General features: G+C 57.4%; 1 protein-coding gene across 1 annotated transcript; it reads left to right on the top strand.

The window, feature by feature from the left end:
- The first annotated feature begins 1,076 nt into the window (after nt 1-1,076).
- Nucleotides 1,077-25,125, top strand: Ints1 (integrator complex subunit 1). The gene is made up of 47 exons (XM_032886624.1): nt 1,077-1,453; nt 2,012-2,302; nt 3,647-3,843; nt 3,924-4,061; nt 4,258-4,417; nt 4,519-4,624; nt 4,719-4,905; nt 5,010-5,155; nt 5,253-5,394; nt 6,226-6,402; nt 6,999-7,107; nt 7,316-7,436; nt 7,791-7,868; nt 8,431-8,588; nt 8,849-8,945; nt 9,854-9,945; nt 10,069-10,129; nt 11,136-11,333; nt 11,562-11,691; nt 11,936-12,115; nt 12,192-12,341; nt 13,165-13,344; nt 13,431-13,535; nt 13,681-13,848; nt 14,046-14,157; nt 14,964-15,125; nt 15,624-15,770; nt 16,218-16,316; nt 16,499-16,623; nt 17,084-17,338; nt 17,916-18,075; nt 18,259-18,399; nt 18,513-18,696; nt 18,775-18,898; nt 19,324-19,454; nt 19,983-20,070; nt 20,150-20,376; nt 20,482-20,605; nt 21,081-21,214; nt 21,303-21,495; nt 22,277-22,404; nt 22,800-22,912; nt 23,634-23,747; nt 24,110-24,180; nt 24,361-24,452; nt 24,581-24,690; nt 24,772-25,125. The coding sequence occupies exons 1-47, from the start codon at nt 1,315-1,317 to the stop codon at nt 24,885-24,887; spliced, it is 6,660 nt and encodes a 2,219-aa protein (XP_032742515.1). The 5' UTR covers nt 1,077-1,314; the 3' UTR covers nt 24,888-25,125.
- The last annotated feature ends 278 nt before the right edge of the window (nt 25,126-25,403 follow it).

A 25,403-nucleotide genomic window follows, 5' to 3' on the forward strand; every position in this document is an offset into this window, starting at 1 on the left:
ACCTGCCTCTGCTTCCCGAGCGCTGGGATTAAAGGTGTGCGCCATCACACCGGCTCATCTTTTTGTTTTTCCAAAATCTAAATTTTATTTATTGTTATTGGGGGCGCATGGTGTGAATGCACAGGCACGCATGCCACAGCACACGTGCAGGTCAGAGGACAACTTTGTAGAGTTAGGTCTCTCCTTCCATTCTCATGTGCAGTCTGGGGATTACACTCAGCCATTAGGTTTGCTCTGCATTCACCTACTGAGCCATCTTGCTGGCCCTGACCTTTGACTGTTACTGCAGCCCTGGGGTCACCGTAGGAGAGATCCTGAACTGCATACGTTGACAGGCATCAGGAGGCATGCTCCTGGGGCTGAAGACTAGCTCTTTGCCTGGAGCTCCCTCTGTGCCAGACTGTTCAGATACACCCTGTATTCAGCCCACAAATGTTTACTATACAGCTCTGGGCTTGCTGGAACCAAGGAGGATGGCCATTGTAGGGACAAATTAGTAAGGGCGCTTGAGAGTCTTGGTCTCCAAATACTAATTCTATGCCCTTGGAATATCTGTCTGTCTGCCTGTCTATGTATCTATACGTATACTCAGACGTGCACATATATGTGTATAGATATGTATACACACACATACACACACACAAACATGGTCTCAGAGTGATGTCTGGAATTTTGTCCTTGTCTCAGTGTTTTGATATTCAGCACTGGGACGAGAACAAATCTTGACAGCACCTGTCTTTTTTGACAGCTCTGGTTTCCATGCAGATCGAGGTACCCAAATCAGGTGAAATCCAGAGGCCATTGAAGGAAGCCTTCAGCATCCCTGACTTTAGAGCATGTCACTGGTGGATCACTATGAAAGTAGGATTCTGACTTCTTGGGCTAGGATCAGACTCATCTCCAAAAATGTAAGAGGAAACAGTTTATGCCCGACAAGCAGAACTTTCTGACTGGCACAGGTACGGTCCATCCAGCCTCCGGCCACCAGAGGGCGGTGCAAACACTACGTAAACTCTGCCTGCCTCTCTTGTCTCTTCCTCACCTTCGGGTTTGTTTTACTTCCGGTTAGTGGGAAATCAGCACAGGGAAGGAGCGCAAATCAGTTTGCGCTTCCGGAGCGCCCGTGCTGCGGGTTTGCTGGGTGATGCACTGTAGGTGAGGGGCCCTTGCACTCAGGTGAATTCTGTGAATTCTGCTCCCTGCGGTGACATTCGTCTCCGCAGTCGGCCGTGTGTGGGCTGCATTTGGCCCTGTTCTGTGACCCCGGTAGGCGGCCCTGGGCACTCGGCCCAGTGGCCCCGGCGCGAGGGATGAATGACTGAGCGAGCGAGTGACTCCCGCCGCCTCCTCCCAGGTGACGGCGCTTCGTCGAGGGGCGCCCGGGCCGCGGGCAGGATGAATCGAGCCAAGCCCACCACCGTACGGAGGCCCAGCGCGGCCGCCAAGCCCTCAGGTGGGTCCCTGCGCGCGGCGCCCGCGAGACAGTCAATAAAAGGGCTCCTTGCAGGCAGGGCACGGCCACTGAAGGGGCGCCTACGGGACATAGTTAACTTGGGAGTACTGAAGAGCATAGTATTCCTGCAGGACATGGTCATCCAACCCAGGGTTCATGCATTCATAGCTGCTCTGGGGGCTCCTTGCCCTGCTGAGCATCTGGGAAGGACAGGGTAACTGGACCAGAATCACAGCTCCTGAGGTCCTATAATCTAGATTGGGATCCTGAAGGTTCTTCTTGCTCACTGTGTGACACTGACCCATTACCTAACTTCTGTGACTTTATTTGTAAAGTGAGGGTCATACTTTTGAAGAAACTCGGTAAGAATCAGGTAGACAGTACTTAAGAGTTATGAATGGCTTGGGTTTTAGTCAGCACTGGATCGGCGTCAGCCATCGCTTGCTCTGCCAGGGTGATGTTGAGTAACCTCTGACTTTACTTTTGTCCCCTCGGGGTCTTGTTTATCCGCTCTGAGCATGGGTATCACAGGTGTGGGTTTTTTTTTTTCCTCTGCAGGGCACCCTCCCCCAGGAGACTTTATTGCTCTGGGGTCCAAGGGTCAAGCCAATGAATCAAAGACAGCGTCCACCCTGCTGAAGCCAGCCCCTTCTGGACTACCCTCAGAGCGCAAGAGAGATGCGTCAGCTTCTCTGTCTGGGGCCTCCGCGCTGACTGGCCTCACTAAGCGCCCCAAACTGTCCTCCACTCCCCCATTGAGTGCCCTGGGTCGTCTGGCTGAGGCCGCAGTTGCAGAAAAGCGAGCTATTTCTCCATCAATTAAGGAGCCATCTGTGGTGCCCATTGAAGGTAAGCCCAGACTGCTGACTTCTCCAGAGAGATAGCCTGTCCATCACCCAGGCCTGTCGGAACCACTTCCAGCGGGGTCTTCTGCAGGAACGGGTGTGATGAGATCTTGGCTCCCTGGGGGCTCGCCGCCTGATGTTGTGAACAGATGCACTTCCCATCCCCACAACCACTCCCGGCTCATCACTCCATCACCTACCTGACATGTCTCCGGCTTGCCCTGGTTGTGACAGCACTGTTCTGAACGCTGCTGAGGGAGGTGTGCCAACTGTGGTGGTACCCAAGTGGTTCTAGCAGTGGAAGGGGATCCTTTGCTCACTGTTCTGCCCCCAGGACAAGGAGCATTTTGGTGCCATTTTCCAGGTGGAAAATAGGTTCCCAAAGAGCCCTCAGAGGGTTCCGACCAGCACTTGCAGTTGTGCAGTCTGACCTTCCCCTGCTTCTTGTCATTTATCTCATGATGCCTTTGATAGTGTCAGGGTTAAGCCCAGGTCCCTGTGCGCATGAGACAAGTGTTCTAACCACTGAACTATACAGCCCAGAGCCTCTCTGTGACTCATAACAGCTCCATGATGCCTTAGCATAAGCATGTTTCTGATCTCCTGGCATTCCAGTAGCAGACACCATTGTCTGTGTGTCTGCTTGGAGCCTTTTCTAGGGGAATTCTCTGTGAAAGCCAAAAGGGGCAAGCATCCCATCCCGCAGCCATTATTTGAAGCTGTGTCTCATAAAGCTACATTATTCCTTGATACTGAGATGTCATTGAAAGGCTCAGAGGGTATGGTGGTCTAGGCCCATCACCTCAACTGCTTGGAAGACTGAGGCAGGTAGATCAAAAGTTCAAGGCCAGCCTCAGCCACTTCTTAACAGGACTCTATCTTGCAGTAAAAAAGTAAATTGAAGGCTATGGGTATAGCTCAGTGGTAAAGCCCCTGCCTAGAATCCCCCAGGGAGGGGCTGGGGGCGTGGCTCAGTGGTAGAGCCCCTGCCTAGAATCCCCCAGTGAGGGGCTGGGGGTGTGGCTCAGTGGTAGAGCCCCTGCCTAGAATCCCCCATGAGGGGCTGGGGTGTGGCTCAGTGGTAGAGCCCCTGCCTAGAATCCCCCAGTGAGGGGCTGGGGGCGTGGCTCAGTGGTAGAGCCCCTGCCTAGCATTTGTGAAGCCATGGGTTGAGGAAAAAGGTACAGACTCAGGCGTATGGTTTCTGGGAGTGCAGAGCACGCATGTGCTGGTGAGACCATCTGTATTGCCTGTTGTTGTCCACCCTGGGCATGGCCTCTGTCATCATCCACCCTGGGCGTGGCCTCTGTGCTCATCCACGGCTAACGTGAAGCTCCCGTGTGGTCAGTTCTGCCCACAGTACTGCTGGACGAGATCGAAGCTGCCGAGCTGGAGGGCAATGACGACAGGATCGAGGGAGTGCTGTGCGGGGCCGTAAAGCAGCTGAAGGTGACGAGGGCCAAGCCCGACAGCACACTCTACCTGAGCCTCATGTACCTGGCCAAGATCAAACCCAACATCTTTGCCACAGAGGGTGTCATCGAGGTGAGACCGGGCCCTCCCTAGACCCGTCTCTGTGCGGCGGCAGGCATCTCAGGACAAGCGTAACTTTACCCTCCTTTCAGGCCCTGTGCAGCCTCTTGCGGAGGGACGCCTCTGTCAACTTCAAGGCCAAAGGGAACAGCCTAGTGTCTGTGCTGGCCTGCAACCTTCTCATGGCCGCGTACGAGGAGGACGAGAACTGGCCCGAGATCTTCGTGAAGGTGCGTCACCTCCCTAGGGTCCCGGGGAGCAGAGCACTGAGGAACGGAGGGTGCCGGAGACCAGGACAGGAGAGGGACACCAAGGGAGGCTCCCAGTGTGCTATCCTTCCTCCATGGGCATTGACAAAGGCCTCCTGCATGCCCGCTGTGGGTACCCATCCAGCCTCAGGCAGGCTCCAAACATGACTCACTGTAGGTATACATCGAAGACTCGCTGGGTGAGCGGATCTGGGTGGACAGCCCTCACTGCCGCACCTTCGTGGATAATATCCAGACCGCCTTCAACACTAAGATGCCGCCAAAGAGCGTCCTGCTGCAGGGGGAGGGGGCACGTAGTGGTGGCGAGCTTGGTGCAGGTAAGAGGTGCCAAGGTGTCTGTGAGGTTGGGGCTGAGGTCACCACCCTACCCTCCACATCCCTGGCAGAAGGCACCCATTAACTCCCATGGTTCCCACAGGCAGCAGCCCCCACCCGTCACTCACAGAAGAGGAGGACAGTCAAACGGAGCTGCTGATCGCCGAGGAGAAGCTGAGCCCTGAGCAAGAGGGGCAGCTCATGCCAAGGTAGGTGAGCTGCACAGCCCCAGTCTCAGAAGGCCAAAGGGAGGGCACCGGAGCTGGCATCCTTCCTGGCCTCCTTTCCCCCCCTCTGGCCTAGGTACGATGAACTCACAGAGAGCGTGGAAGAGTATGTCCTGGACATGCTCCGTGACCAGCTGAACCGGCGCCAGCCCATCGACAACGTGTCCAGGAACCTCCTGCGGCTGCTCACAGCCACCTGCGGCTACAAGGAGGTGCGGTTGTTGGCCGTGCAGCGGCTGGAGATGTGGCTGCAGAACCCCAAGGTATGGTGTGGGGGTGAAACAGTTCATGGGAGGGTCTCCTGGGGGGGCGGGGGTTCTGTGTGGTTGTGCTTGCGTGCCTAATGGTCGCCCTGGCCTCCCTGCAGTTGACCAGGCCAGCGCAGGACCTGCTGATGTCTGTGTGCATGAACTGCAACTCGCATGGCTCGGAAGACATGGATGTCATCTCGCACCTGATCAAGATCCGCCTCAAACCCAAGGTGCTCCTCAACCACTATATGCTCTGTATCAGGTACGGTCAGCCATGGGGGCAGCAGGTGAGCCAGGCCAGCGGGCAGCAGGGGCGGCCTGGCCCGGCCCCCCCTCACCTTCTCGGCTCTCGTGTCCAGGGAGCTGCTCAATGCGCACAAGGACAACCTGGGTACCACCATCAAGTTCGTGATCTTCAACGAGCTCTCCAATGCTCGGAACCCCAACAACATGCAGATTCTGTACACCGTGCTGCAGCACAGCTCCGAGCTGGCGCCCAAGGTGGGGGATCAGGATGGGACAGCCCCTGGGCTTGCGTCTGGGTAAGGCTTGGGGCTTGCGGAGCTTTAGAGGGAGAAACTCCTGGCAGGAAGACCCATTGACTTCTGGCTTCTAAACCGTCCTTGTGAGCTAACACTGTGGAGCAGATAGTGCTGGGCGGTGAGCCTCCCAGCTTCCCCAGCTCCAGCATGGTGTAGCCTCCTTAGCTGGGACTTTCTAAACCAAACAGGCATCTCCACAGCTCCCCAGTGCTGGCCTGGAGTCCTAGCTTGTGGATATCCGGTGTGCCATCTCTCCATACCAAGAGACTCTTGTCCTTAGCCAGCGGTCTCTGGCTGTTGTGTTAGACTCTCTCTGCACTAGCTTCTGGCCACGCCCAATGGTTGCCTTTTAGCTTAGTGTTTTAAGAGAATTGATTGGGTCCTTGCCGGCCCAGGAGGTAGCTTTGGTGCTCAGTCTTGTCTGAGCCCAGGTGGATGGGGTGAAGTGGGCTGCGATATCTGGCAGCATCCACATCCTTGTGCCAGTTAACCTTTACTCTGGTCAGAAGAGGACTGGCTGCCCTCCTGCATGCGAACCATCAGGAGAGTGAAATACAACATCCATGAAGGGGAGACGGCCCCCCTCCTCTAAGGACAGGCAGCCCGACATGTGCTGTGGGACCTTGCACAACCCTACCTGCTGCTTAGTTGTTTGGATTGTTCTCCTGGGGGAGGCTCTCTGCAGCTCCCAAGTGAGGTCCTGGCAAATTGTTAGAGGGGCAGGATGTGGTAAATGCATGCATTTGGATGGTCATTAACCCTAGCTCCCTGTGGCTTCCCTTTTCCTCAGTTCCTAGCCATGGTGTTCCAGGATCTGCTGACCAACAAGGATGACTACCTCCGTGCCTCCAGGGCCCTGCTGCGTGAGATCATCAAGCAGACCAAGCACGAGATCAACTTCCAGGCTTTCTGCCTAGGGCTCATGCAGGAGCGCAAGGAGCCACAGTACCTAGAGATGGAATTTAAGGTGCCTTGGGACCCCTGCTCACCACCTCCACGTTGCGGTTTCCTGATACCGAGCGTTAACCTTGTTAGAGGGGACGGCCACGCGCCAGGCTTGTGTGCAGACACATCCAAGTGTGAAGCCACTTAGTGCCGCTCCGTCCCTCGTAAGGATGGAGCAAGGCTGACCAAGCTGGGGAGCTGATGATCCCAGTGTGGATGTAGACATTGCAGCTGTCAGGGCCGAGGAGTATGGACAGAGCCCCCCAGAAAGGGTCTGATTGACTCGGGGTGCCGAGCAAGAGGTGGGAGGGAGTTTTGCTGAGAAGAATGCAGCAGGGGCGCTGGGACAGGATGGCAATCCACCATCATGGCATCTGCCACTGGGGAGAGGGTTTTCTCTGTTGGTCGAGTCCCCTCCCAGAGCCTGATCAGAAACTGGCTCACCCTGGACCCAGAGGCCTGCTTCTGTCAGCTCTTCTCCCAGCATGGTGGTCTCCAGATGTGGAGACAAACTCTTAAGTAGTTTGTGCGTCCATGTCCCCATGCGTCCCTGTGTCACATGGGACCCTTGGGAAGGGCCCTCTGTCACTCGGGCTCTGCTGCTCTGTATGCCCGTAGGAGCGGTTTGTGGTTCACATCACGGACGTGTTGGCTGTGTCCATGATGCTGGGCATTACAGCCCAGGTGAAGGAGGCTGGAGTCGCCTGGGACAAAGGAGAGAAGAGAAGTAAGACCCTGCTAGGCTGGGGGGAACTCCAGCCAAGGATGTAAAACTGGGCCTCGTAATTTGGAGCCTGTTCACTCAGGCATCCTGTTAATTTTTGAGGACTAAAGTTGGGTGGGAAGCCAGTAACGGGGCAGGGGTGGTCTCCATAGTGGCCTGGCCTGCTTGAGTCCGTGGCCACAGGATAACATGAGCCTCTTCACCTCCCTAGACCTCGAGGTGCTACGCACATTCCAGAACCAGATTGCGGCTATCCAGCGAGACGCTGTGTGGTGGCTTCACACTGTCGTCCCCTCCATCAGCAAACTTGCCCCCAAGGATTATGTGCATTGGTAAGAGGCAGGCCATCTCTCAGCCTCACTGTGTCACCTATGTGAGTACATCTCAGATGGGAGCCTGTTACCTCCAGTGGGGCCACTGGCCACACAGCCTTAGAGCCCTGCCACTGAAGCCCTCGAAGACAGAAGGGTCCTGAGCGTGAGAGCTACACGTGGGCCTCCGTTCCTCACAGAGGCCCCGATGACCCCTCTCTTGGTCCCTAGTGGCCACTGTGGGCAGGTGACTCAGGAGTCAGGAAGCCCCAAGCAGTTTTCCATCACTAGCTTTTGCCTGAGCTGTCCCCGCGGGGCACCGTCAGGGTGGAGACTTCCTCACACAGCTGACTGACACCTACTCTGTCCCTGCAGCCTCCACAAGGTGCTCTTCACCGAGCAGCCCGAGACCTACTACAAGTGGGACAACTGGCCTCCTGAGAGTGACCGCAAGTGAGGACTGGGGTGGGCAGGGCAGCCTGTGGGCACAGGCTTAGCAGATGCCAGGCAGGTAGACCGTCTGCGGTTCTTCACGTGCAGTGGTACCTGCCTCATTCCTGCCTCTTCCCTGTTCCCTGGACACACCCCCAGGCAACTCCTCTCCACTCCCACTCTGCCCTTCCTTGGCTAACCCTCCAGCCCACTGGGTCACCTGCATGTTCTGGGACACCCCCTCTCCAGTCCTGCTGTCTGTCTAGCTGATAGACATTGCTGTCCTCTCCAGTCCTGCTATCAGTCTAGCTGATAGACATTGCGTCCTGTTGTCCATACCCCAAGCACTCTGCCTACCCTGGCTGCCATGTTTCCATGGTTGCGGGGGGGTCGTGTGCAGCCTTTGGCAGTGGCTTCCTGCTCTCCCTGTCCATTAAATGCTGGGATCTAGCATGTAATTTTCCCGTGTGGGCCACCAGAGTAAGGAAGATTATACCCGTAGAAAGGCAGATCGGATCTGGCCGCTGGCCACAGGAGATCCTGGAGGTTCCTCACCACCCCTCTCTCCCAATGTCCCCTGCAGTTTCTTCCTGCGCCTCTGTTCAGAGGTTCCCATCCTGGAGGACACCCTGATGCGGATCCTGGTCATTGGACTGTCTCGAGAGCTGCCGCTTGGCCCTGCAGATGCCATGGAACTGGCTGACCACCTTGTGAAGCGAGCTGCGGCCGTGCAGGCTGATGGTAACACCCCTGACCCTTTGCCCCTCATAGGAGCAAGAGGTGCCGCCATCCCAGCTGTCCCTCACCCTCGCTGCTGCCGGGGGGGCCCAGCCACCTGCAGGGCCTGTGTGTCGCCTGTCCCCGGTTTAGCCTGTCATGCTGTGGTAACAGTCAGACTGACACAGCATTTGGAGCAGTCTCAGCCTCTCTTGCCATTTCCTTCCTGCTGCCCAGGGAGGGGGCTGGGCCAGACCCGGGAACCCGGGCATCTTTGGTTTCAGATGTGGAAGTTCTGAAGGTGGAGCGGATCCAGCTGATAGATGCGGTACTGAACCTGTGCACCTACCACCATCCTGAGAACATCCAGCTGCCCCCGGGGTAAGGCCGCAGCGACTCCCAGCAGACGGGCCTGTTCCCCAGCCGGCCTGAGGGGGAGCTGGCTCTCAGGGCCCACAACTACTTCCCGCTATTCCTGTGTGGAGAGACGCCTTCTCCAGTGGCTTTTTTTTGGGGGGCGGCAGGGGGTCCTCAGACTTGGGAGATTTTCTTTTTGCTTATCTTTTCTTTTGGATGGTCTCTCACTACTGCGTAGCTCAAAACCAAAATTCACCTGCCTCAGCTTCCTGAGTGCTGGGATTAAAGGTGTGCACCTCTATGCATGGCTTTTTAATTTTTTTTTTGCTCAGTACTAGCAGTCGAACCCAGTGTTTTGTGTGTATGAGGCAAACACTGCCACTGTACTCCAAGCATTTTTTTTGGTTCTTTTTTCGGAGCTGGGGACCTAACCCAGGGCCTTGCGCTTCCTAGGTAAGCGCCCCACCCCTGTGCTAAATCCCCAGCCCCCCATTTTTTTTTTTTTTTTTTTTACTTAAAATTTTTTTGGTGTGTGTGTGTGTGTGTGTGTGTGTGTGTGTGTGTGTGTGTGTGTGTGTGTGTGTGTACAAGTAGATGTGCCATAGCCTGTATGTGCAAGTCAGAGGACACTTTGTGAGAATCCTGTCCTTCCACCATTTGGGTCCTGGGGATCAGACTCAGGCCCTCAGTCTTGATGGCACAGGCAGAGCCCTCTTGCTCACCTGCTTTTGAGCCAGGGCCCCTTACTTTTTCACTTGGAGCTCATCAGTTTGGCTGGCTAGCGGGGCCCAGGGCTGTCTGGCCCCACATCCTAGCGCTAGGATCACACGTACCACTCCATCTGGCTCTTATACTTGGGTTCTAGGGAATAGAACCGGCCTGGCCCGAGCTCAGAGCACAGAGCTCACACTGTGGCTGCCTCTGCCTTCCAGGTATCAACCCCCAAACCTTGCCATCTCTACCCTCTACTGGAAGGCCTGGCCCCTACTGCTGGTCGTGGCCGCCTTCAACCCAGAGAACATTGGTGAGCTGTTCTGGCCATGAAGATGGGCCAGAGCCTGTGGGAGCACCAGCTGGGGTGCAGGGTCGGGGTGTGGGAGGGAGGGAGGGAGAGAGGCAGGCGAGAGTGCTTCCGGTTGTTCTCTAGGTCTGGCTGCGTGGGAGGAGTATCCCACCCTGAAGATGCTCATGGAGATGGTGATGACCAAGTAAGTGGATGAGCATCCTTCAGCCCAGGGCAGGGCTGCACAGAGGAGCACTGTTTATGCCACCTCCCTGGTGTCTGCCTCCTGCTGTGCAGTTTCTGAAGTCAGGTCCCTTGTTCATAGGTTTCAGCGCCTTCCCTCGGGCTGGGCAGTGTGCTTCTAGCTGTCACCATGGGAACCCATGGGTAGGGTGACACACGTTGGGTAGCACACATGTCGGGTGGCTCGCACACTGAAGACTGGGGAGAGGGTAGAATGGGTGTGGGCCTGGCCCATGGGGAATGCAGCAGATCGACAGCCATGGTGACCTTCACAGTGGTCAGTGTGGCTAATGAAGCCTAGTCTTTCTGTACTGAAGCCCGTGTGAGCCAGGGTGGGGGACCCTGCGTGTAACAGGCCCAGCTCGGCCAGGCGGCACCACAGAGAGCAGTGGGCTTAGGTCACAGCCTAAAGACGTTGGAGGGATCAGGCTTGTGTGTGGCAATGATAATGAGGACCAGGTATGTGCTGTGGCATTGGAGACTGGTTGTGTGTATGGCTGTGGCATTGGGCAATGGCTGTGGTGTAGGATATTGGGTGTATGGTTTATGCCCGGGAGATGTGAGGCATGGGACCTGGTGGCAGGGACTCCTCGAGGAGACAAATTTTTGAGCATGTCAAAGGGGGAAGTGTTTGTGCTTCACAGAATACTGCATGTTTCCGTGAGGCTTTCATGAGGAACAGGGGTCCTGTGAAATACAATATGGTGTCACACAGTGTGGCAGAGGAGGTGTCCGGGATACTGGAAATGTGATAAATAGGTAGTGTCCACACTGAAGGTAGTTGTCATGCTGTGTGAAGTGGGTTCCTGGAGCCTGAAGCCACCGGAGCTTAACTGGATAGTGTTCTTGCTTGGCCCAGTGTGCAGGCTGTGCTCCTGCAACCGTAGCTGTGTGTGCCTGAACTGAGCATCGCCTGCTGGGTACCCATGTGCAGGGATGGGTACCAAGCCTGCATGTTTGATCTCCAGTAACTACTCCTACCCACCGTGCACGCTGACGGACGAGGAGACAAGGACGGAGATGATCAACCGTGAGCTGCAAATCTCTCAGCGAGAGAAGCAGGAGATCCTGGCCTTTGAGGGTCACTTGGCCGCCGCCTCCACTAAGCAGACCATCACCGAGAGCAGCAGCCTCCTCCTGTCCCAGCTAACCAGCCTGGACCCCCAGTATGCCATCCTCCCTGCCCCAGGTGTGGGTGGAAGGGACACGAGGAGCTGGCCTCGGGTTGTCTGCTCTGCCCCTGCATGGTGTGGATCTCGGAATTAGGCCTTAGGGTACTGGGTTAGTTGAGATGTTTGCCCCTTGGCAGCAGGGCCGGGACAGTGTGGCTTTCCAGTATTTGCACTCAGTGTTATATGTGTGACCTTCTGACTCTCGTGTCCCATGTCACACAGAGGCCCTCCCCGGAGACCACCTCCTCACATCCTGGACCAGGTGAAGGCCCTCAACCAATCCCTGCGCCTTGGGCACCTGTTATGTCGCAGCCGTAACCCAGACTTTCTCCTGCACATCATCCAGCGCCAGGTGAGTCCTGCCCTGCGAGTGGTGGAGGGAGCACAGGCCACGAAGGTTCCAGAGGTTTCCCCAAAGGCAGAGTGCATTGGAACGCGCGGCGAGCACTGTGCCTTTGCACGCTGATGGTGCATAGACATACTATGGGTTCGGATGTGTGCTGACTGCCACAGGTTAGAGCCTCTGCAGGGCAGAGGATTCGGGGCCCAGGGCTGGGCCTCTATTGGTACACTCAGTTTCTCTGCTGCCCACACAGGCCTCCTCCCAGTCCATGCCATGGCTAGCGGATCTGGTGCAGTCCAGTGAAGGCTCTCTGGATGTGCTGCCGGTGCAGTGCCTGTGCGAATTCCTACTGCACGATGCAGCTGACGCCACTGCCTCAGGGGAGGAGGATGACGAGGGCGAAAGCCGGGAGCAGAAGGCCAAGAAGCGACAGGTATGGGATCCCAGCCATCCATCCACCCCACCAAGTCTACTCCGGCAGTGCTCTGACAGTTCTTCTTGGTCCACAGAGGCAACAGAAACAGCGGCAGCTGCTGGGCCGCCTACAGGATCTGCTGCTAGGCCCTAAGGCGGATGAGCAGACCACATGTGAGGTGCTTGACTACTTCCTCCGGCGTCTGGGCTCCTCACAGGTGGCCTCCCGTGTGTTAGCCATGAAGGTGAGTGTGGCCAGGTGTGTGAAGGACTTGCTGTGGCTGAGGGAGGGGTGTGTGTGTGTGTGTGTGTGTGTGTGTGTGTGTGTGTGTGTGTGTGTGGTGGGGGCTTGATCTTGGGGACTAACAGAGCCTCACACATGCTAGTTAAGTGTTCTTACTACTGAGCCACTCCTCACGCCTCACTGTGGGATTCTAGGCAGGGGCTCTACCACTGAGCCACACCCCAGCCCTCACTGTGGGATTCTAGGCAGGGGCACTACCACTGAGCCACACCCCAGCCCCTCACTGGGGGATTCTAGACAGGGGCTCTACCACTGAGCCACACCCCAGCCCCTCACTGGGGGATTCCAGGCAGGAGCTCTACCACTGAGCCACACCCCAGTCCCTCCGTGGGGGATTCTAGGCAGGGGCTCTACCACTGAGCCACACCCCCAGTCCCTCACTGGGGGATTCTAGGCAGGGGCTCTACCACTGAGCCACACCCCTAGCCCCTCACTGGGGGATTCTAGGCAGGGTCTCTACCACTGAGCCACACTCCAGCCCCTCACTGGGGGATTCTAGGAAGGGGCTCTACCACCGAGCCACACCCCCAGCCCCTCACTGGGGGATTCTAGGCAGAGGCTCTACCACTGAGCCACAGCCTGGCTTTCTGTGTATGTATTGAATAACTAACCACTTGGCTCTCTCAGACTTCTTTCCTAATTTGTGTGGACAGAAGGGACAGGTGCTGCTAGTCTAGTCTACAAGAACTGGAGCCCTTTGCCTCTTGTCTGTGTCTCCTTCCCTGGGTGGGACATACTGTGAGAGTGGTTTTATGTACCTGCAGGGCCTGTCACTTGTGCTGTCAGAGGGTGGTCTTCGTGACAAGGAGGAGAAAGAGCCCCCCATGGAGGAGGATGTCGGGGAGGCAGACGCTCTACAGGGCTATCAATGGCTACTGCGGGACCTGCCCAGGCTGCCCCTGTTTGACAGCGTGAGGACCACCACTGCCTTGGCTCTCCAGCAGGTATGGAATGGCTAGGCCAGTCCTGGGAGGAAGGAGTAGTTGTACACGACCCCAGGATCCATCTTAGACTTGTCCACCCTCCCCAGGCCATCCACATGGAAACTGACCCCCAGACCATCAGCGCCTATCTGATCTACCTGTCCCAGCACACACCGGTGGAGGAGCAGGGCCCACACAGTGACCTGGCCCTGGTGAGGGAATTCTGGCAGGGGCAGATGGCTTTGTCACCTGTGTTGTGGCTGGCTATTGGGCTGGTGGCCAAGGAAGGAGTCGAGGAGGTGGGGCTACTCATGGCCAGAATCTTTGGAGCCTCTGACAGCTCTTGTCCCTACTCAGGATGTGGCCCGACTGGTCGTGGAACGCTCCACCATCATGGCGCATCTCTTCTCAAAGCCTTCCTGTAGCACTGCCTCCGATGCTGTACTCAGTGCCCTGCTATCCGTGTTTTCCCGCTATGTGCGGCGCATGCGCAAGAGCAAGGAGGGCGAGGAGGTGTACAGCTGGGTGAGGGCCAAGAGAGTCAGCAACTCAGCCAGCAGGATGGGGCCTTCAGAGCTGGGTGACGGGGGCGGGAGGGGAGTGGTCTTCACGGGAGGCTCTGAGGTGGACTGAAGCAGGACACAGGGTGGGAACATTGTCACGCCATTATCTGTCCCACCATCCGAGCCACCTGGTGCCTGTCCCTCTGCCATCTCTCATAGTCGGAGTCTCAGGACCAAGTGTTCTTGCGCTGGACCAGTGGGGAGACAGCCACCATGCACATCCTTGTCGTCCACGCCATGGTCATCCTGCTGACACTGGGCCCGCCTCGTTGTAAGCAATCTGTCCTGAGCTTTTCTGAACTCCGCTTCTAGTCAGGATGGCCTGGGACGAACCCTCTGGTGTAGCTGGGATGTACCGTGTGACTATGCCTTCCCTGCTTAGGGTGTTGAGTATCCTGTGCACATTTGAACACCCACTATCCCCATGGCCCTGTAGGTTGGCCTGGGGACTCAGTGGCCAGGTCCAGGGCCTGAAACCCCTCTGGTCAGTAGCCTTCCCTCTTGTCCTGGTAACCACAGCAGCTTCCATATAGGTTCCCTTTATGCCAAGAGAATGGAAAGGGTCCAGATGCCCTGGCTGGGAATTCTGAGGCATGGGAGTGGGCTTCACTACCAGGCTGAGGAAGCGCTCGTCTGTGGTGTATGTCCATGTCACTGTCCTGAGGAAGGACAGCAGGGAAAGCTGACTTCATGTTGTCTCATCTTGTTGGGTCCTCTGGGCTCTCTGGAACCAAAGACTGGAGGCGCTTGAGGACAGGCGGCTTGTGCTGCGGTTCTCTGGCTCATAGATAACTCTGGGTGACCTTGGGCAGGAAGCCGCTCTCCACCCCTAAACCCAGGCCGCTGTGGGCACCATACAGCAGATAGGGTGACATAAAGTTGTGTGCCCACTACCTTCTCAGTCTTCATGTACCCCATCACTTGAGCCTTCTCTGTTCCCCTAAAAGCCTCAGCAAGCCCGCCCCCCACGCACCCCCGCTCCCGTCCCTCTAGAAGTACAGCCCTTGGTTGTCTGGGATCCTTCTTTGGTTCGTGGCTCCTCAGATAACACAGCTGCTCCCTATGTCTTCCCCAAAGCTGGCGACAGTGAGTTCAGTGAGTTGCTGGACATCTGGTTTCCAGAGAAGAAGCCGCTGCCCACAGCCTTCCTGGTGGACACTTCTGAGGAGGCTCTGCTGCTGCCCGACTGGCTGAAGCTGCGCATGATCCGCTCTGAGGTCCCTCGGCTGGTGGATGCTGGTACAGTGAGACTGGGGGAGGGGCCTAGTGAGACTGGGGGGAGGGGCCTAGTGAGACTGGGGGAGGGACCTGGCCTCACACCTGCTGCTTCTGAGCCTGAACCAACTGTCAGTCATACCAAAAACTCTGAGGGCTCAGAGACCAGGCCTGGAGCAGAAATGGCTATAAAAGACCTGGCTTTTAGAGGCACGAGGTAATTTCAGGGCCTTCGATTAGTCGTCTGGAGGGCATGTGTATAGACAAGCTTCACTGAGCAGAGGCAGGTCCCATCAGGGGCCGGACCTGTGTCTGGCCCCAGACAGGAAAGGAGACTTTAGTGAGTGACTGGGTGGACTTGGGAAGCCTGGTGAAGGACAGACATACCAAGGAGTCTGGACTCCAGTGAGCCAGAGGGCCACTGACAGTGTCATGGCTTCAGAAGCCATGGGGACTGCGTGTGGTGGAGACTGTCAGAGGGCCCCGCGCTGGTGCATCTGAGAGCTACCCTTGCTGGTACAGCCCTGCAGGACCTGGAGCCCCAGCAGCTGCTGCTCTTCGTGCAGTCCTTTGGTATCCCCGTGTCCAGCATGAGCAAGCTGCTGCAGTACCTGGACCAGGCGGTAGCCCAGGATCCCCAGACCCTGGAGCAGAACATCATGGACAAGAGTAAGTCCTGGGGCCATGAGGCCGGCAGCACACTGTGGCCCACCAAGCCCTTTAGGGCAGACTGTACGGTTGTCCTGTCAGGTGGGCACCTACCCCTGTGGCAGACTGTGGAGCTCTGAGACTGCTGTTCCCATTACGACCGACTTGAGGTTGGAGGGAACCCTAGGTCCTCTGCTGGGAATCCTGCGGTCTTTGCTTTTTTGTCTTTAAGAGACAGTTTTTCTCTGTGCGGCCTTGGCTATCCTAGAACTAGCTCTGACAGGCTGGCCTCTACCTCAGAGATCTTGCCTGCCTCTGCCTCCTAAGTGCTGTGACTAAAGGCGTGTGCCACCACTGCCTGACTAGCTCCTGCAGTCATAGAAGAGCCAGCCCCCCGGGGCCTGTGTTTGGTGGAAAGGCAGGCTGGCTTCATCCACCCGCAGTGGTCCCCTGGCCGCTGTTTTGCAGATTACATGGCTCACCTGGTGGAGGTCCAGCACGAGAGAGGTGCTTCTGGAGGCCAGACCTTCCACTCGCTACTCACGGCCTCCCTGCCACCCCGACGAGGTACAACCGCTCGTTCCCCCACTCCGTGTCACCGTCTGAGCTGGACTGCTTTTGGCCTTCATTGTATTCCCTGGCTTGTGTCAGTCGTGTTTGCGGGTTCTTATGTGGGCCCAAGGTCCAGCTCTGCCTTCTGGTCACAGTCTGTGGCAGGACGGGGCCACTTGTTTCCTATTTGTCTGCAGACAGCACAGAGGCTCCTAAGCCAGAAAGCAGCCCTGAGCCCCCACCAGGCCAGGGCAGGACTCGGGCAGGGACGCAGGTTCCAGTGCTCGGCCCTGAGGACGACTTGGCTGGCATCTTCCTACAGGTACAAGGGCAGTTGTGAGAGGGCCTGCAGCAGCACTTGTCTGCCCTCCCATCAGGCCTCGTGACACGTGACGTGTGTACTACGTACTTGTGCTCACTCCCCATGCTCACAATATGAAGTCAGGTTCTGGGTTTCCGGCCAGTTCCTGTGCTAGGGTGCTAGGTACCTCTGTCTTCCACATGCAGCTCTTGGGGTTGGGGATTTAGCTCAGTGGTAGAGCGCTTGCCTAGCAAACGCAAGGCCCTGGGTTCGATCCCTAGCTCCGAAAAAAAGAAAAGAAAAAAAAAAAAAAAAAAACACATGCAGCTCTTGGGGTATGAGACTCCCTTGCCACTCTTCCAGTAAGGATGCCAGGTCCCTTAGTGATGCACTGGGGACCCAGTCAGATGGGTCAGAGGCAGGATGCACATGGCAACCTTGGGTACGAGGCCTCCGCATTCTCACACCTTCTGCTTTCCAGATCTTCCCACTGAGCCCGGATCCACGGTGGCAGAGCTCCAGTCCGCGCCCCCTTGCCCTGGCACTGCAGCAAGCCCTGGGCCAAGAGTTGGCTCGTGTCCGCCAGGGCAACCCCGAGGTGCCCGGCATCACAGTTCGCCTTCTGCAGGCCATGGCCACCCTGCTGAGCTCCCCGCACGGGGGTACCCTTGCTCTGGCTATGCACCACAGCCACTTCCTATCCTGCCCGCTGATGCGCCAGCTCTGCCAGTACCAGGTGCTCTGGCACGTGGGCTGGTGGGAGGCAAGGGCAGTGGGAGACCGGGGCCCAGAGTTCATGACTCTGCCTGTGGTAGAAACCCTTGGGTATCTCCCCAGTCCACCCTCGGGCCTGGTGTTGTTCCCAGCAGGCCTTAGGCTTCCCTTGGCAGGTCTAGATTTCCTGTCTTTAACACAAAAAGCAGTTACCTTGGAGCAGGGACAGGGGCAATGGCAGGGACAGGTCTCCATCGTAGAGGGTGAATGAAGAAGGTCTCTGTCACCCCTCTCTGCATGCACGAGTGCATGTGTGTGTATGGTGTGTATGTGTGTGCACACCCGGGTTTCTTCTCCACTGTATGGGTTACTGATGAAGGCACATCCCCAAGGGCTGGTATTTAAACCTTTCAAGGTCATCCTGGCACTCAAGAGGCATGCTTTTGAGCAGCAAGTGGGATGATATTGAGTCCTGGCCCTGTCTCTGGGCCTCTGGGCCTAAGTTGCATACTGTCCCCTCCCTCCCCTGTTAGGCAGGGCTGTTGGAGTCCTGTGCCAACATGCTCACATATGGCTGTCTGTCCCCACCCCACCCCCAGCGTGCTGTCCCGCAGGACACTGGCTTCTCCTCACTCTTCCTTAAAGTGCTCATGCAGATTCTACAGTGGTTGGACAGCCCTGCTGTGGAGGATGGGCCCTTGCAGGCCCAACTCAAGTTATTTGCTACCCGCTATTCAGCAAGACGCAGGATCAGTGACGGTGAGCTCGCTGAGAGTGGCAGGCGGGTGGGGACTGGTTGGTGTCACTGTAGTGGAGTCAAGCCTTCAGAGAGCCGTGCAGGCCTCTTGAAGAACAGCTGGCTAGGGCAGAGAGTCAGGCCGTGAGTGTGTGAGCAAACCAGAGCTATGGCATCGGTCACACGGGATGTACCATTGCCTGCAGTGCGCAGTGGGCTCCTGCACCTGGCCGAGGCCTTAAGCTTCCACCGTGATCTGGAGGTGGCCAACTCCACCGCACGGGCTGTCATCGCCACCCTGAGGTCTGGGGAGAAGTGTACTGTGGAGCCTGAGCTCATCAGCAAAGGTACCGTCCCCTCTCCCCTCGGCCCCATGTCTTGAGGATGGTGGGAGGACTGTCTACCTTGGGGAACTCCAGGTTGTTGGCCTGCTCCACTCAGACAGCCTCCTGTCCCACAGTCCTCCGGGGCCTCATCGAGGTGCGCTCCCCGCACTTTGAAGAGCTGCTGACAGCGCTCTTCTCAGCCACCGCAGAGACCTGCCCCAGCCCAGCCTCGGGGCCCATTGTGGTGGTGAGCTCCTTGCTGCTGCAGGAGAGAGATGAGCCTCTGGGCCCGAGCACGCAGGATGCGGAGGGTGCCAGGTAATCGGGAGTGTAGCCTGGGGTGGGAGCGTGGTGGCTCTGCAGCCTGGCGTCTGCTCTGACGCTTCTGTCCCACAGCACGGAGGCCATGCGCCTGGGACCAGCATCTGGGCTGCTTGTGGACTGGCTGGAGACGCTGGACCCTGAGGTGGTCTGTAGTTGCCCCGACCTTCAGTGGAAGCTGCTCTTTTCACGGAGAAAGGTGACAGGGACATGGCCCAGTGCCCTCCCGCAGTGATGCCACTCCAGACTTCTGTGTCTCGTAGCCTCCAGAGGGGTGGGGGGAACCAGGGGGTGTATGTTTCTTTGGATCAACACTAGAGCCACATCTGGGGCGGGGGCTGGAATGGGATGAGGGTAGGGAAATTCCACAGATCCTAAAGTCTGAGGAACCCAGGTAGGCCCAGGACTGTGGAGAAGTGGAGAAAGGTGGAAGGGTATTGGCTGTGCATTGTCATTTAAACCCGGGGCCCTGCCCTACATGGAGGAGATGAGGAGATGGGCCAGGCCAGGCCCTTTGCTGCTGTGTCCTGGGTGGTCCCACCAGAGCGTGTCAGCTGACCTGACTTCTCAGAACTGGTGGTCCCTGGGCCCAGTTGAGATCATCCCAGCCTCTTTCTTCTCCAGGGCAAAGGCCACATAAGTGCCCAGGTGCTGTCCTTCCGCCCCTACCTCCTGGCCCTCCTCACACACCAGGCCAGCTGGTCCACGCTGCACCGCTGCACCCGTGTCCTGCTAAGCAAGAGCCGTGAGCAGAGGTGAGGCCAGCCCTGACCCCAGCTCTGTGTGATCCATGAATTGTGTCTCCTACACCTTGGTTCAGGGCAGAATCTCCTAAGGGGCTTCCTGTTGTGCTCAGTGCCTTGGGCACCTGCGTGCCCTCATCAGCAGGGCCAGTATCTTGCTTTTGGTGCCCAGCCTTCACTTATGGGTAAACAGTCCAGCCCCTCCCATCTTCTTGGCACATTTTTATCTGTGGAGAATTTGGCTTATGTTCATGACGTGGTACAGGAGGCAGAGGAGCTGGGGAAGCTGCCCATCTGGCCCGGTGGTCCCTTGGCTGTGACAGGCCCATAGTGTGGGCACAAGCTGTGCTTGAGTTTCCTCATGGGAACCATCAGGTACCCAGCTTACAAACACAGGACCTGGGAGTGTGTGGGTGCTGTTATGCTTCACCAGGGACTAGTGACTCCTCAGAGGGACAGTGGTAGCCCTCTACAGAGGTCCCTCTTCCCAGGAACTTTATTCTGGCTCTAGTGTTTGGAAACATGCTTGCTTCTTCCCAGGCTCGACCCCTCAGCCTCCCTGGACTTCCTCTGGGCCTGCATCCATGTTCCCCGGATCTGGCAGGGCCGGGACCAGCGCACTCCACAGGCAGGTCTCCAGAGGTTCGCCTAACCCTGTGGGTGGTGACTGCACATCCTGGGGTTGACCTGCAGCCTCCTGATTGCAGAAGCGACGGGAGGAGCTGGTGCTCCACGTCCAGGGCCCAGAGCTGCTCAGCCTGGTGGAGCTTATCCTGTCCGAGGCAGAGACCAGGAGCCAGGATGGGGACAGTGCTGCACGCACCCTCATCCAGACCCGGCTGCCCCTGCTGCTTAGCTGCTGCCGTAGCAACGATGAGAGCATTGGAAAAGTGACCGAGCACCTGACCAGCTGCATCCAGCAATGGGGGGACAGGTACCTGAGTCCCCACTGTGTCACCTGGGAGTGGCTCCTTCAGCACATGTCCCTCACTGGCCACACCATCCCAGTGACCTAGTCCCTCTGCCCTCTCCTCTCCAGCGTGCTAGGCCAGCGCTGCCGAGACCTGCTGTTACAACTGTACTTACAGCGGCCAGAGGTCCGGGTGCCAGTGCCTGAGGTCCTGCTGCAAAGCGAAGGTGCCACCAGCAGCAGCATCTGCAAGGTGAGGGACACAGCCTGCCATAGCCCTGTGGCCCACGGGGGGGGGGGGCGGCGGCACCATCAGCCTCACCTCACCTGACCTGACCTGGCTGGAGCTCAACCTTGCTGTGATAGGCTCTTCCTCTGGATGCAGCCTGAGGCAGAGGGATGCCCCTTCCCCTTTCTGGGCTCAGGTTGTGGGCAGTCGGGAGTTGGCACATGTGTTGTTTAACATGTGGACAGTCTGAGGCTATGACCTCTATCAGGACACCCCCAAGTATCCCTGAGACCTCCCGCCTCCTACCCATTCTGGCCAGCTCCACTGCCTTAGCAGGACGGGTCAGCTTGTGCCCTCTGGAACTTTGTGTGAGGGGCCACATGAGCTCCTGCCTTGGCTGTGATGTCTAGAGTGTCCATGTTGAGCTGCAATGGTGTCCTGGGCTGTGAGGGGGATGGGAGAGTTCAATGTATAGGCAAGTAGTCTCCTCTCCCCCTAGCTGGACGGGCTCATCCATCGTTTCATCACGCTCCTGGCAGACACCAATGACTCCAGGTCTTCTGAGAGCAGAGTGGCGGATGCCAACATGGCCTGTCGGAAGCTGGCTGTGGCCCACCCCATCCTGCTGCTGAGGTGCCTGCTGTCACAGCAGTGGATACCCTATGGGGTCGGGGTGACTAGTGGGAAGGTGTGACCAGGGTATCCTCCTGTTGGCCCCCAGGCACCTGCCCATGATCGCAGCCCTCCTGCATGGCCGCACACATCTGAACTTCCAGGAGTTCCGGCAGCAGAACCACCTAGCCTTCTATCTACACGTGCTGGGCATCTTGGAGCTGCTGCAGCCACGAGTCTTCCAGAGCGAACACCAGGGGGCACTCTGGGACTGCCTGCGGTCCTTTATCCGCCTGCTCCTGGTGGGTGCCAGGCAAACTGTCTCCTGCATTCCTCAGCCAAATATCCTCCCATGCCCCCTCTTGTCCTTGCTTGACTTCCTTTCTGCTCCTACAGGAGAGCCCAGAGCTAGGGCCAATGCCAGGCCACCCTCCAGTGGCTTCTGTCACCACTGTCTGGAGACCAGCTCTTCCCTGAGGTTTCTAAGCTCCAGCATCCCCTGCCTGGGGAGTCCGACATTCAGGACCCTTGGTGCCAAGCCCCGTTGCGTGCTATTTGTTGGTGTCAGATGCCCCAGTCTATACATTTTGGCTGTGATACTATGAAAACAGAAGGCAGGCCAGCCAGGTGTCAGAGTAGCACACCTGCAGTCACAGCACTTGGGTGGCTGAGGCAAGAGAATTGCAAGTTCTGGATTAGCCTTGGCTATAATATTGTGAGGCAATATATGGGTGTCTGACCATATATTGAGAGAGGGAGGGGAGGGGAGGGAGGAGGGAGGCACCCAGGGGCTGGAAGGAGGGCTTAGAGATTAGAGAATGTTAGTTGCCCTTGCAGAGGACCCTGGTTTGGTTCCTGACATCCACATGGTGGCTTGCAAGCATTAGAAACTCCAGTTCCAGGGCACCAGACACTCACTGTCATGCAAAGACATATAGACACACATGCAGGCAAAACATTCATTCAATAAAAACTAAAAGCAGCAGGACCCAGTCAGGCTAGCTCTGGGCCCATGGCTGTCATGGGGTCATGTGTTGTGTAGAGGGTCTGAGGAAGCCTCTGGTGGCTCTGCCTTCTCTACAGAACTACCGAAAGTCTTCCCGCCAACTGGCCCCCTTCATCAGCAAATTTGTTCAGTTCATCCACAAGTATGTGGCCTGCAGCGCACCAGCAGCCGTGGCCTTCCTGCAGAAGCACGCAGAGCCCCTCCAGTGAGTTCCCACACCTTCCTGGGCTGCCCAGTGGCCCCTGGAGCCAGGAGGGACAGTCCAGACAGTGGTCTGAATTGCAACCCCAGCCTCATCCCCACGTGCTCCCTTCACTCACCCTTCCTCCTCCCTCACCCCTCCTCTCACTCACCTCTCCTCCTCTCTACCCCTCCTCCTCTCACTCCTCTCACTCACCTCTTCACCCCTCCTCCACTCACCCCTCCTCCTCCTTACTTAGCCTTCCTCCTCACTCAGCCCTCTTCCTCACTCACCACTCCTCCCTACCTCTTTACTTTGCCCTTACCTAAGCCCAGGCCTGCCTTCCTGCCCTGCTTCTCCTTGCCTGGCACTCTTCCCCGCCTGCCCTCCTCTGAAGTGAGCTCGTGCTCTCTCCACAGTGACCTGTCCTTTGACAACAGTGACCTGGTGATGCTGAAGTCTTTACTAGCAGGGCTCAGTCTGCCCAGCCGGGATGGGAGAGCTGACCAAGGTCTGGATGAGGAAGGTGAAGGTAAGCGGGCAGGTGAGCTCTCGGGTGGTGAGCAGGGAGGGTCCTGGTGTGTGTGGCTGAGCCGAGACCTCATCCGTCTCTTGCATGGGCGTGGGTGGTGCCGTGACCAAGCTGACAGAACAGAACCACCTTGTGGAAATGTTTGGTTCTGCTTCAGACATTACCCTTCTGGGTACCTGCGTGCTGCCTGGGCAGGCTAGTCCTTAGGACTTATCCTACCTCACTTGCCTGATGATGGCTCCTGCTCCCTCCACAGCCGGACGCTAGCCATGCTGACATAGTCACCGGTAGATCGGCAGTGACTCAGTGAACCATGCTGACTAGAAGCTCAGTGACTGCAGCTAGCCTTGGCTGCCTCTGTTGGCCAGATTGACTGTGACCTCGGGCCGCCTGCAGGCAGATACAAGGTCCTTCACAGAGGACAGACACACTGTACAGACATGAGTCTCTGTGTGGAGTGGTCCATGAGGGCAGAGGCAAGGGAGTGCGCTCCTAAGCTGGCTGTAGTTAGTGTAAGGAAAACGTGCTGAGTCTCTCAGGGCAGCCCAGCATCCTCAGTGCTACCCTCCACATGACACACCTCCAACTCCATGATCACCACATGGCCAAGCACCATGTGGCATCCTGGGTAGTGGCCAGTGTGCTTCTTTCCATGGAGACTGCGGGTCTGGCTTGGCCCTCAGTGTTCAGCCATCACCTGACCCTGACTAACCTTTCACAGATGAGCGTTCAGCTGGCTCCCTACCCCTGGTCAGTGTCTCCCTCTCCACCCCACTGACTGTAGCTGATGTGGCTCCCCACATGAAGAGGCTGTCCCGGGGCCAGGCTGTTGAGGGTGAGTGAGCCACTTGTTGCTAGACCACCCTAAACCCACTGAGCTCTTTGCTCACAATTGAGGTTCTGAGACCTGACGGGGCAGCTGGCAGGTCTGTCAGTCTTCAGAGCAGAACCAGGGGTTGAGTAAAGAGGTTTGTTTCAAGTTTCCTTTTTACAGGCCTCCCTGAGACCAGTACGAGGCCAAATGGGGGGGCACAGTGTCAGGATAACCACTGAGCATGGTACGCAGTTCCTGGTGCATCTCGGGGAGGGAGACTCTGGAGGACTAAATTGCCTGAGGATTGTCCCTTCCTGTCTCAGGGTTGCTTGGGGTAGGACAGAGGTTTCCTCAGACCCTACAACCTGACTTTTTGCCCTTAGATGTGCTCGAGACCCTGAGTGACATAGATGAGATGTCCCGGCGGAGACCTGAGGTCCTGGGCTTCTTCTCGGTGAGTGAGGCTGGAAAGAGCCCAGGTTGGGGTCTAGTTCTTACCCTGCTGCTGTGCAAGCCAGGTACTGCCCCGAACTGAAGTGTGCTGTCCCACTGCCCTGGTGGCATCTTGGGAACAGGCCCTGCAGTTACCACTAGGGTGAGTCCCCACGGTGACACCCTTCTCTCACCTGAGCAGACCAACTTGCAGCGGCTGATGAGCTCAGCGGAGGAGTCCTGCCGCAACCTGGCCTTCAGCCTAGCACTGCGCTCCATCCAGAACAACCCCAGGTAGGTAAAGCCACTGTCATCCCAAGCTAGCTGAGCCAGGCCATGGGAGGTCAGTGCATACTGGGGAGACTGGGGCCTGGCCTCCTGGGCCATAAGGCAAGTACCCTGTGAACATGTCCCTCTTACAGCATTGCTGCTGACTTTCTGCCCACCTTCATGTACTGCCTGGGCAGCCGAGATTTCGAGGTGGTACAGACGGCCCTCAGGAACCTGCCAGAGTACACCCTGCTCTGCCAAGGTGAGCCACCCACCCAGTGCCTGCCTGCTGCCCTGGGAGGCACTGCTGGCCCACAGTGGTCTGACCTCAACTCTTCCGTAGAGCACGCGGCCGTGCTGCTGCACCGGGCCTTCCTCGTGGGCATGTACGGCCAGATTGACACCAGCGCCCAGATATCAGAGGCCCTGAAGATTTTACACATGGAGGCTGTGATGTGAACTGCTGTGGTGACCAGGATTCCAAGCCACACCAACAAGCCTTCCCTGGGGTAGTCTCGTCCCTGAGCCCCTGGAGGCTGGACAGGGATGGAGAGCAGCTCTTTCCAGCCATCGACTAGTGCTGAAGGTCCTCTTGAGTACTCACCCTGTCTTTGGGGTCACAGGAGATATGGTGGAGAGGCTGTTCTGCCAGCAAGGCACACTGAGGGCAGTTGAAATGAAGCATCGAGTGCCTGTGTGCTGTCTGGTGTCCTGTGTTGTCCCTGACCAGTGTGGTCTGGGTTCCTGTACTTGGTGTAAGACTTCCAAGGTGTTGAGCAGAGGCCTGGGAGGCAGAGCTTGGGCCATTATCTGACAGACTACCCTGCAGGCTACCCACACTGGCAGCTGCCTTCAGTGGTATGGCCTGCTTGGCTCTGGGTTCATTACCTCTAGAGGACCCAGGCAGGCAGAGTGGTCACCCTAAACAGATGGCGGAGCTCTGTGGTTCAGGCAGGAATGGCCCTAGTAGCCTGT

The sequence above is a fragment of the Rattus rattus genome, chromosome 16 (assembly GCF_011064425.1).
Source record: "Rattus rattus isolate New Zealand chromosome 16, Rrattus_CSIRO_v1, whole genome shotgun sequence".
NCBI lineage: Eukaryota > Metazoa > Chordata > Mammalia > Rodentia > Muridae > Rattus > Rattus rattus.

Coding starts and splice junctions, on each gene's coding strand:
- Ints1 (XM_032886624.1), top strand. CDS start 1,315: ATGACTGAGCGAGCGAGTGACTCCCGCCGCCTCCTCCCAGGTGACGGC. Junction 21,496..22,276: donor CCTTTATCCGCCTGCTCCTG/GTGGGTGCCAGG, acceptor CCTTCTCTACAG/AACTACCGAAAGTCTTCCCG. Junction 22,405..22,799: donor AAGCACGCAGAGCCCCTCCA/GTGAGTTCCCAC, acceptor CTCTCTCCACAG/TGACCTGTCCTTTGACAACA.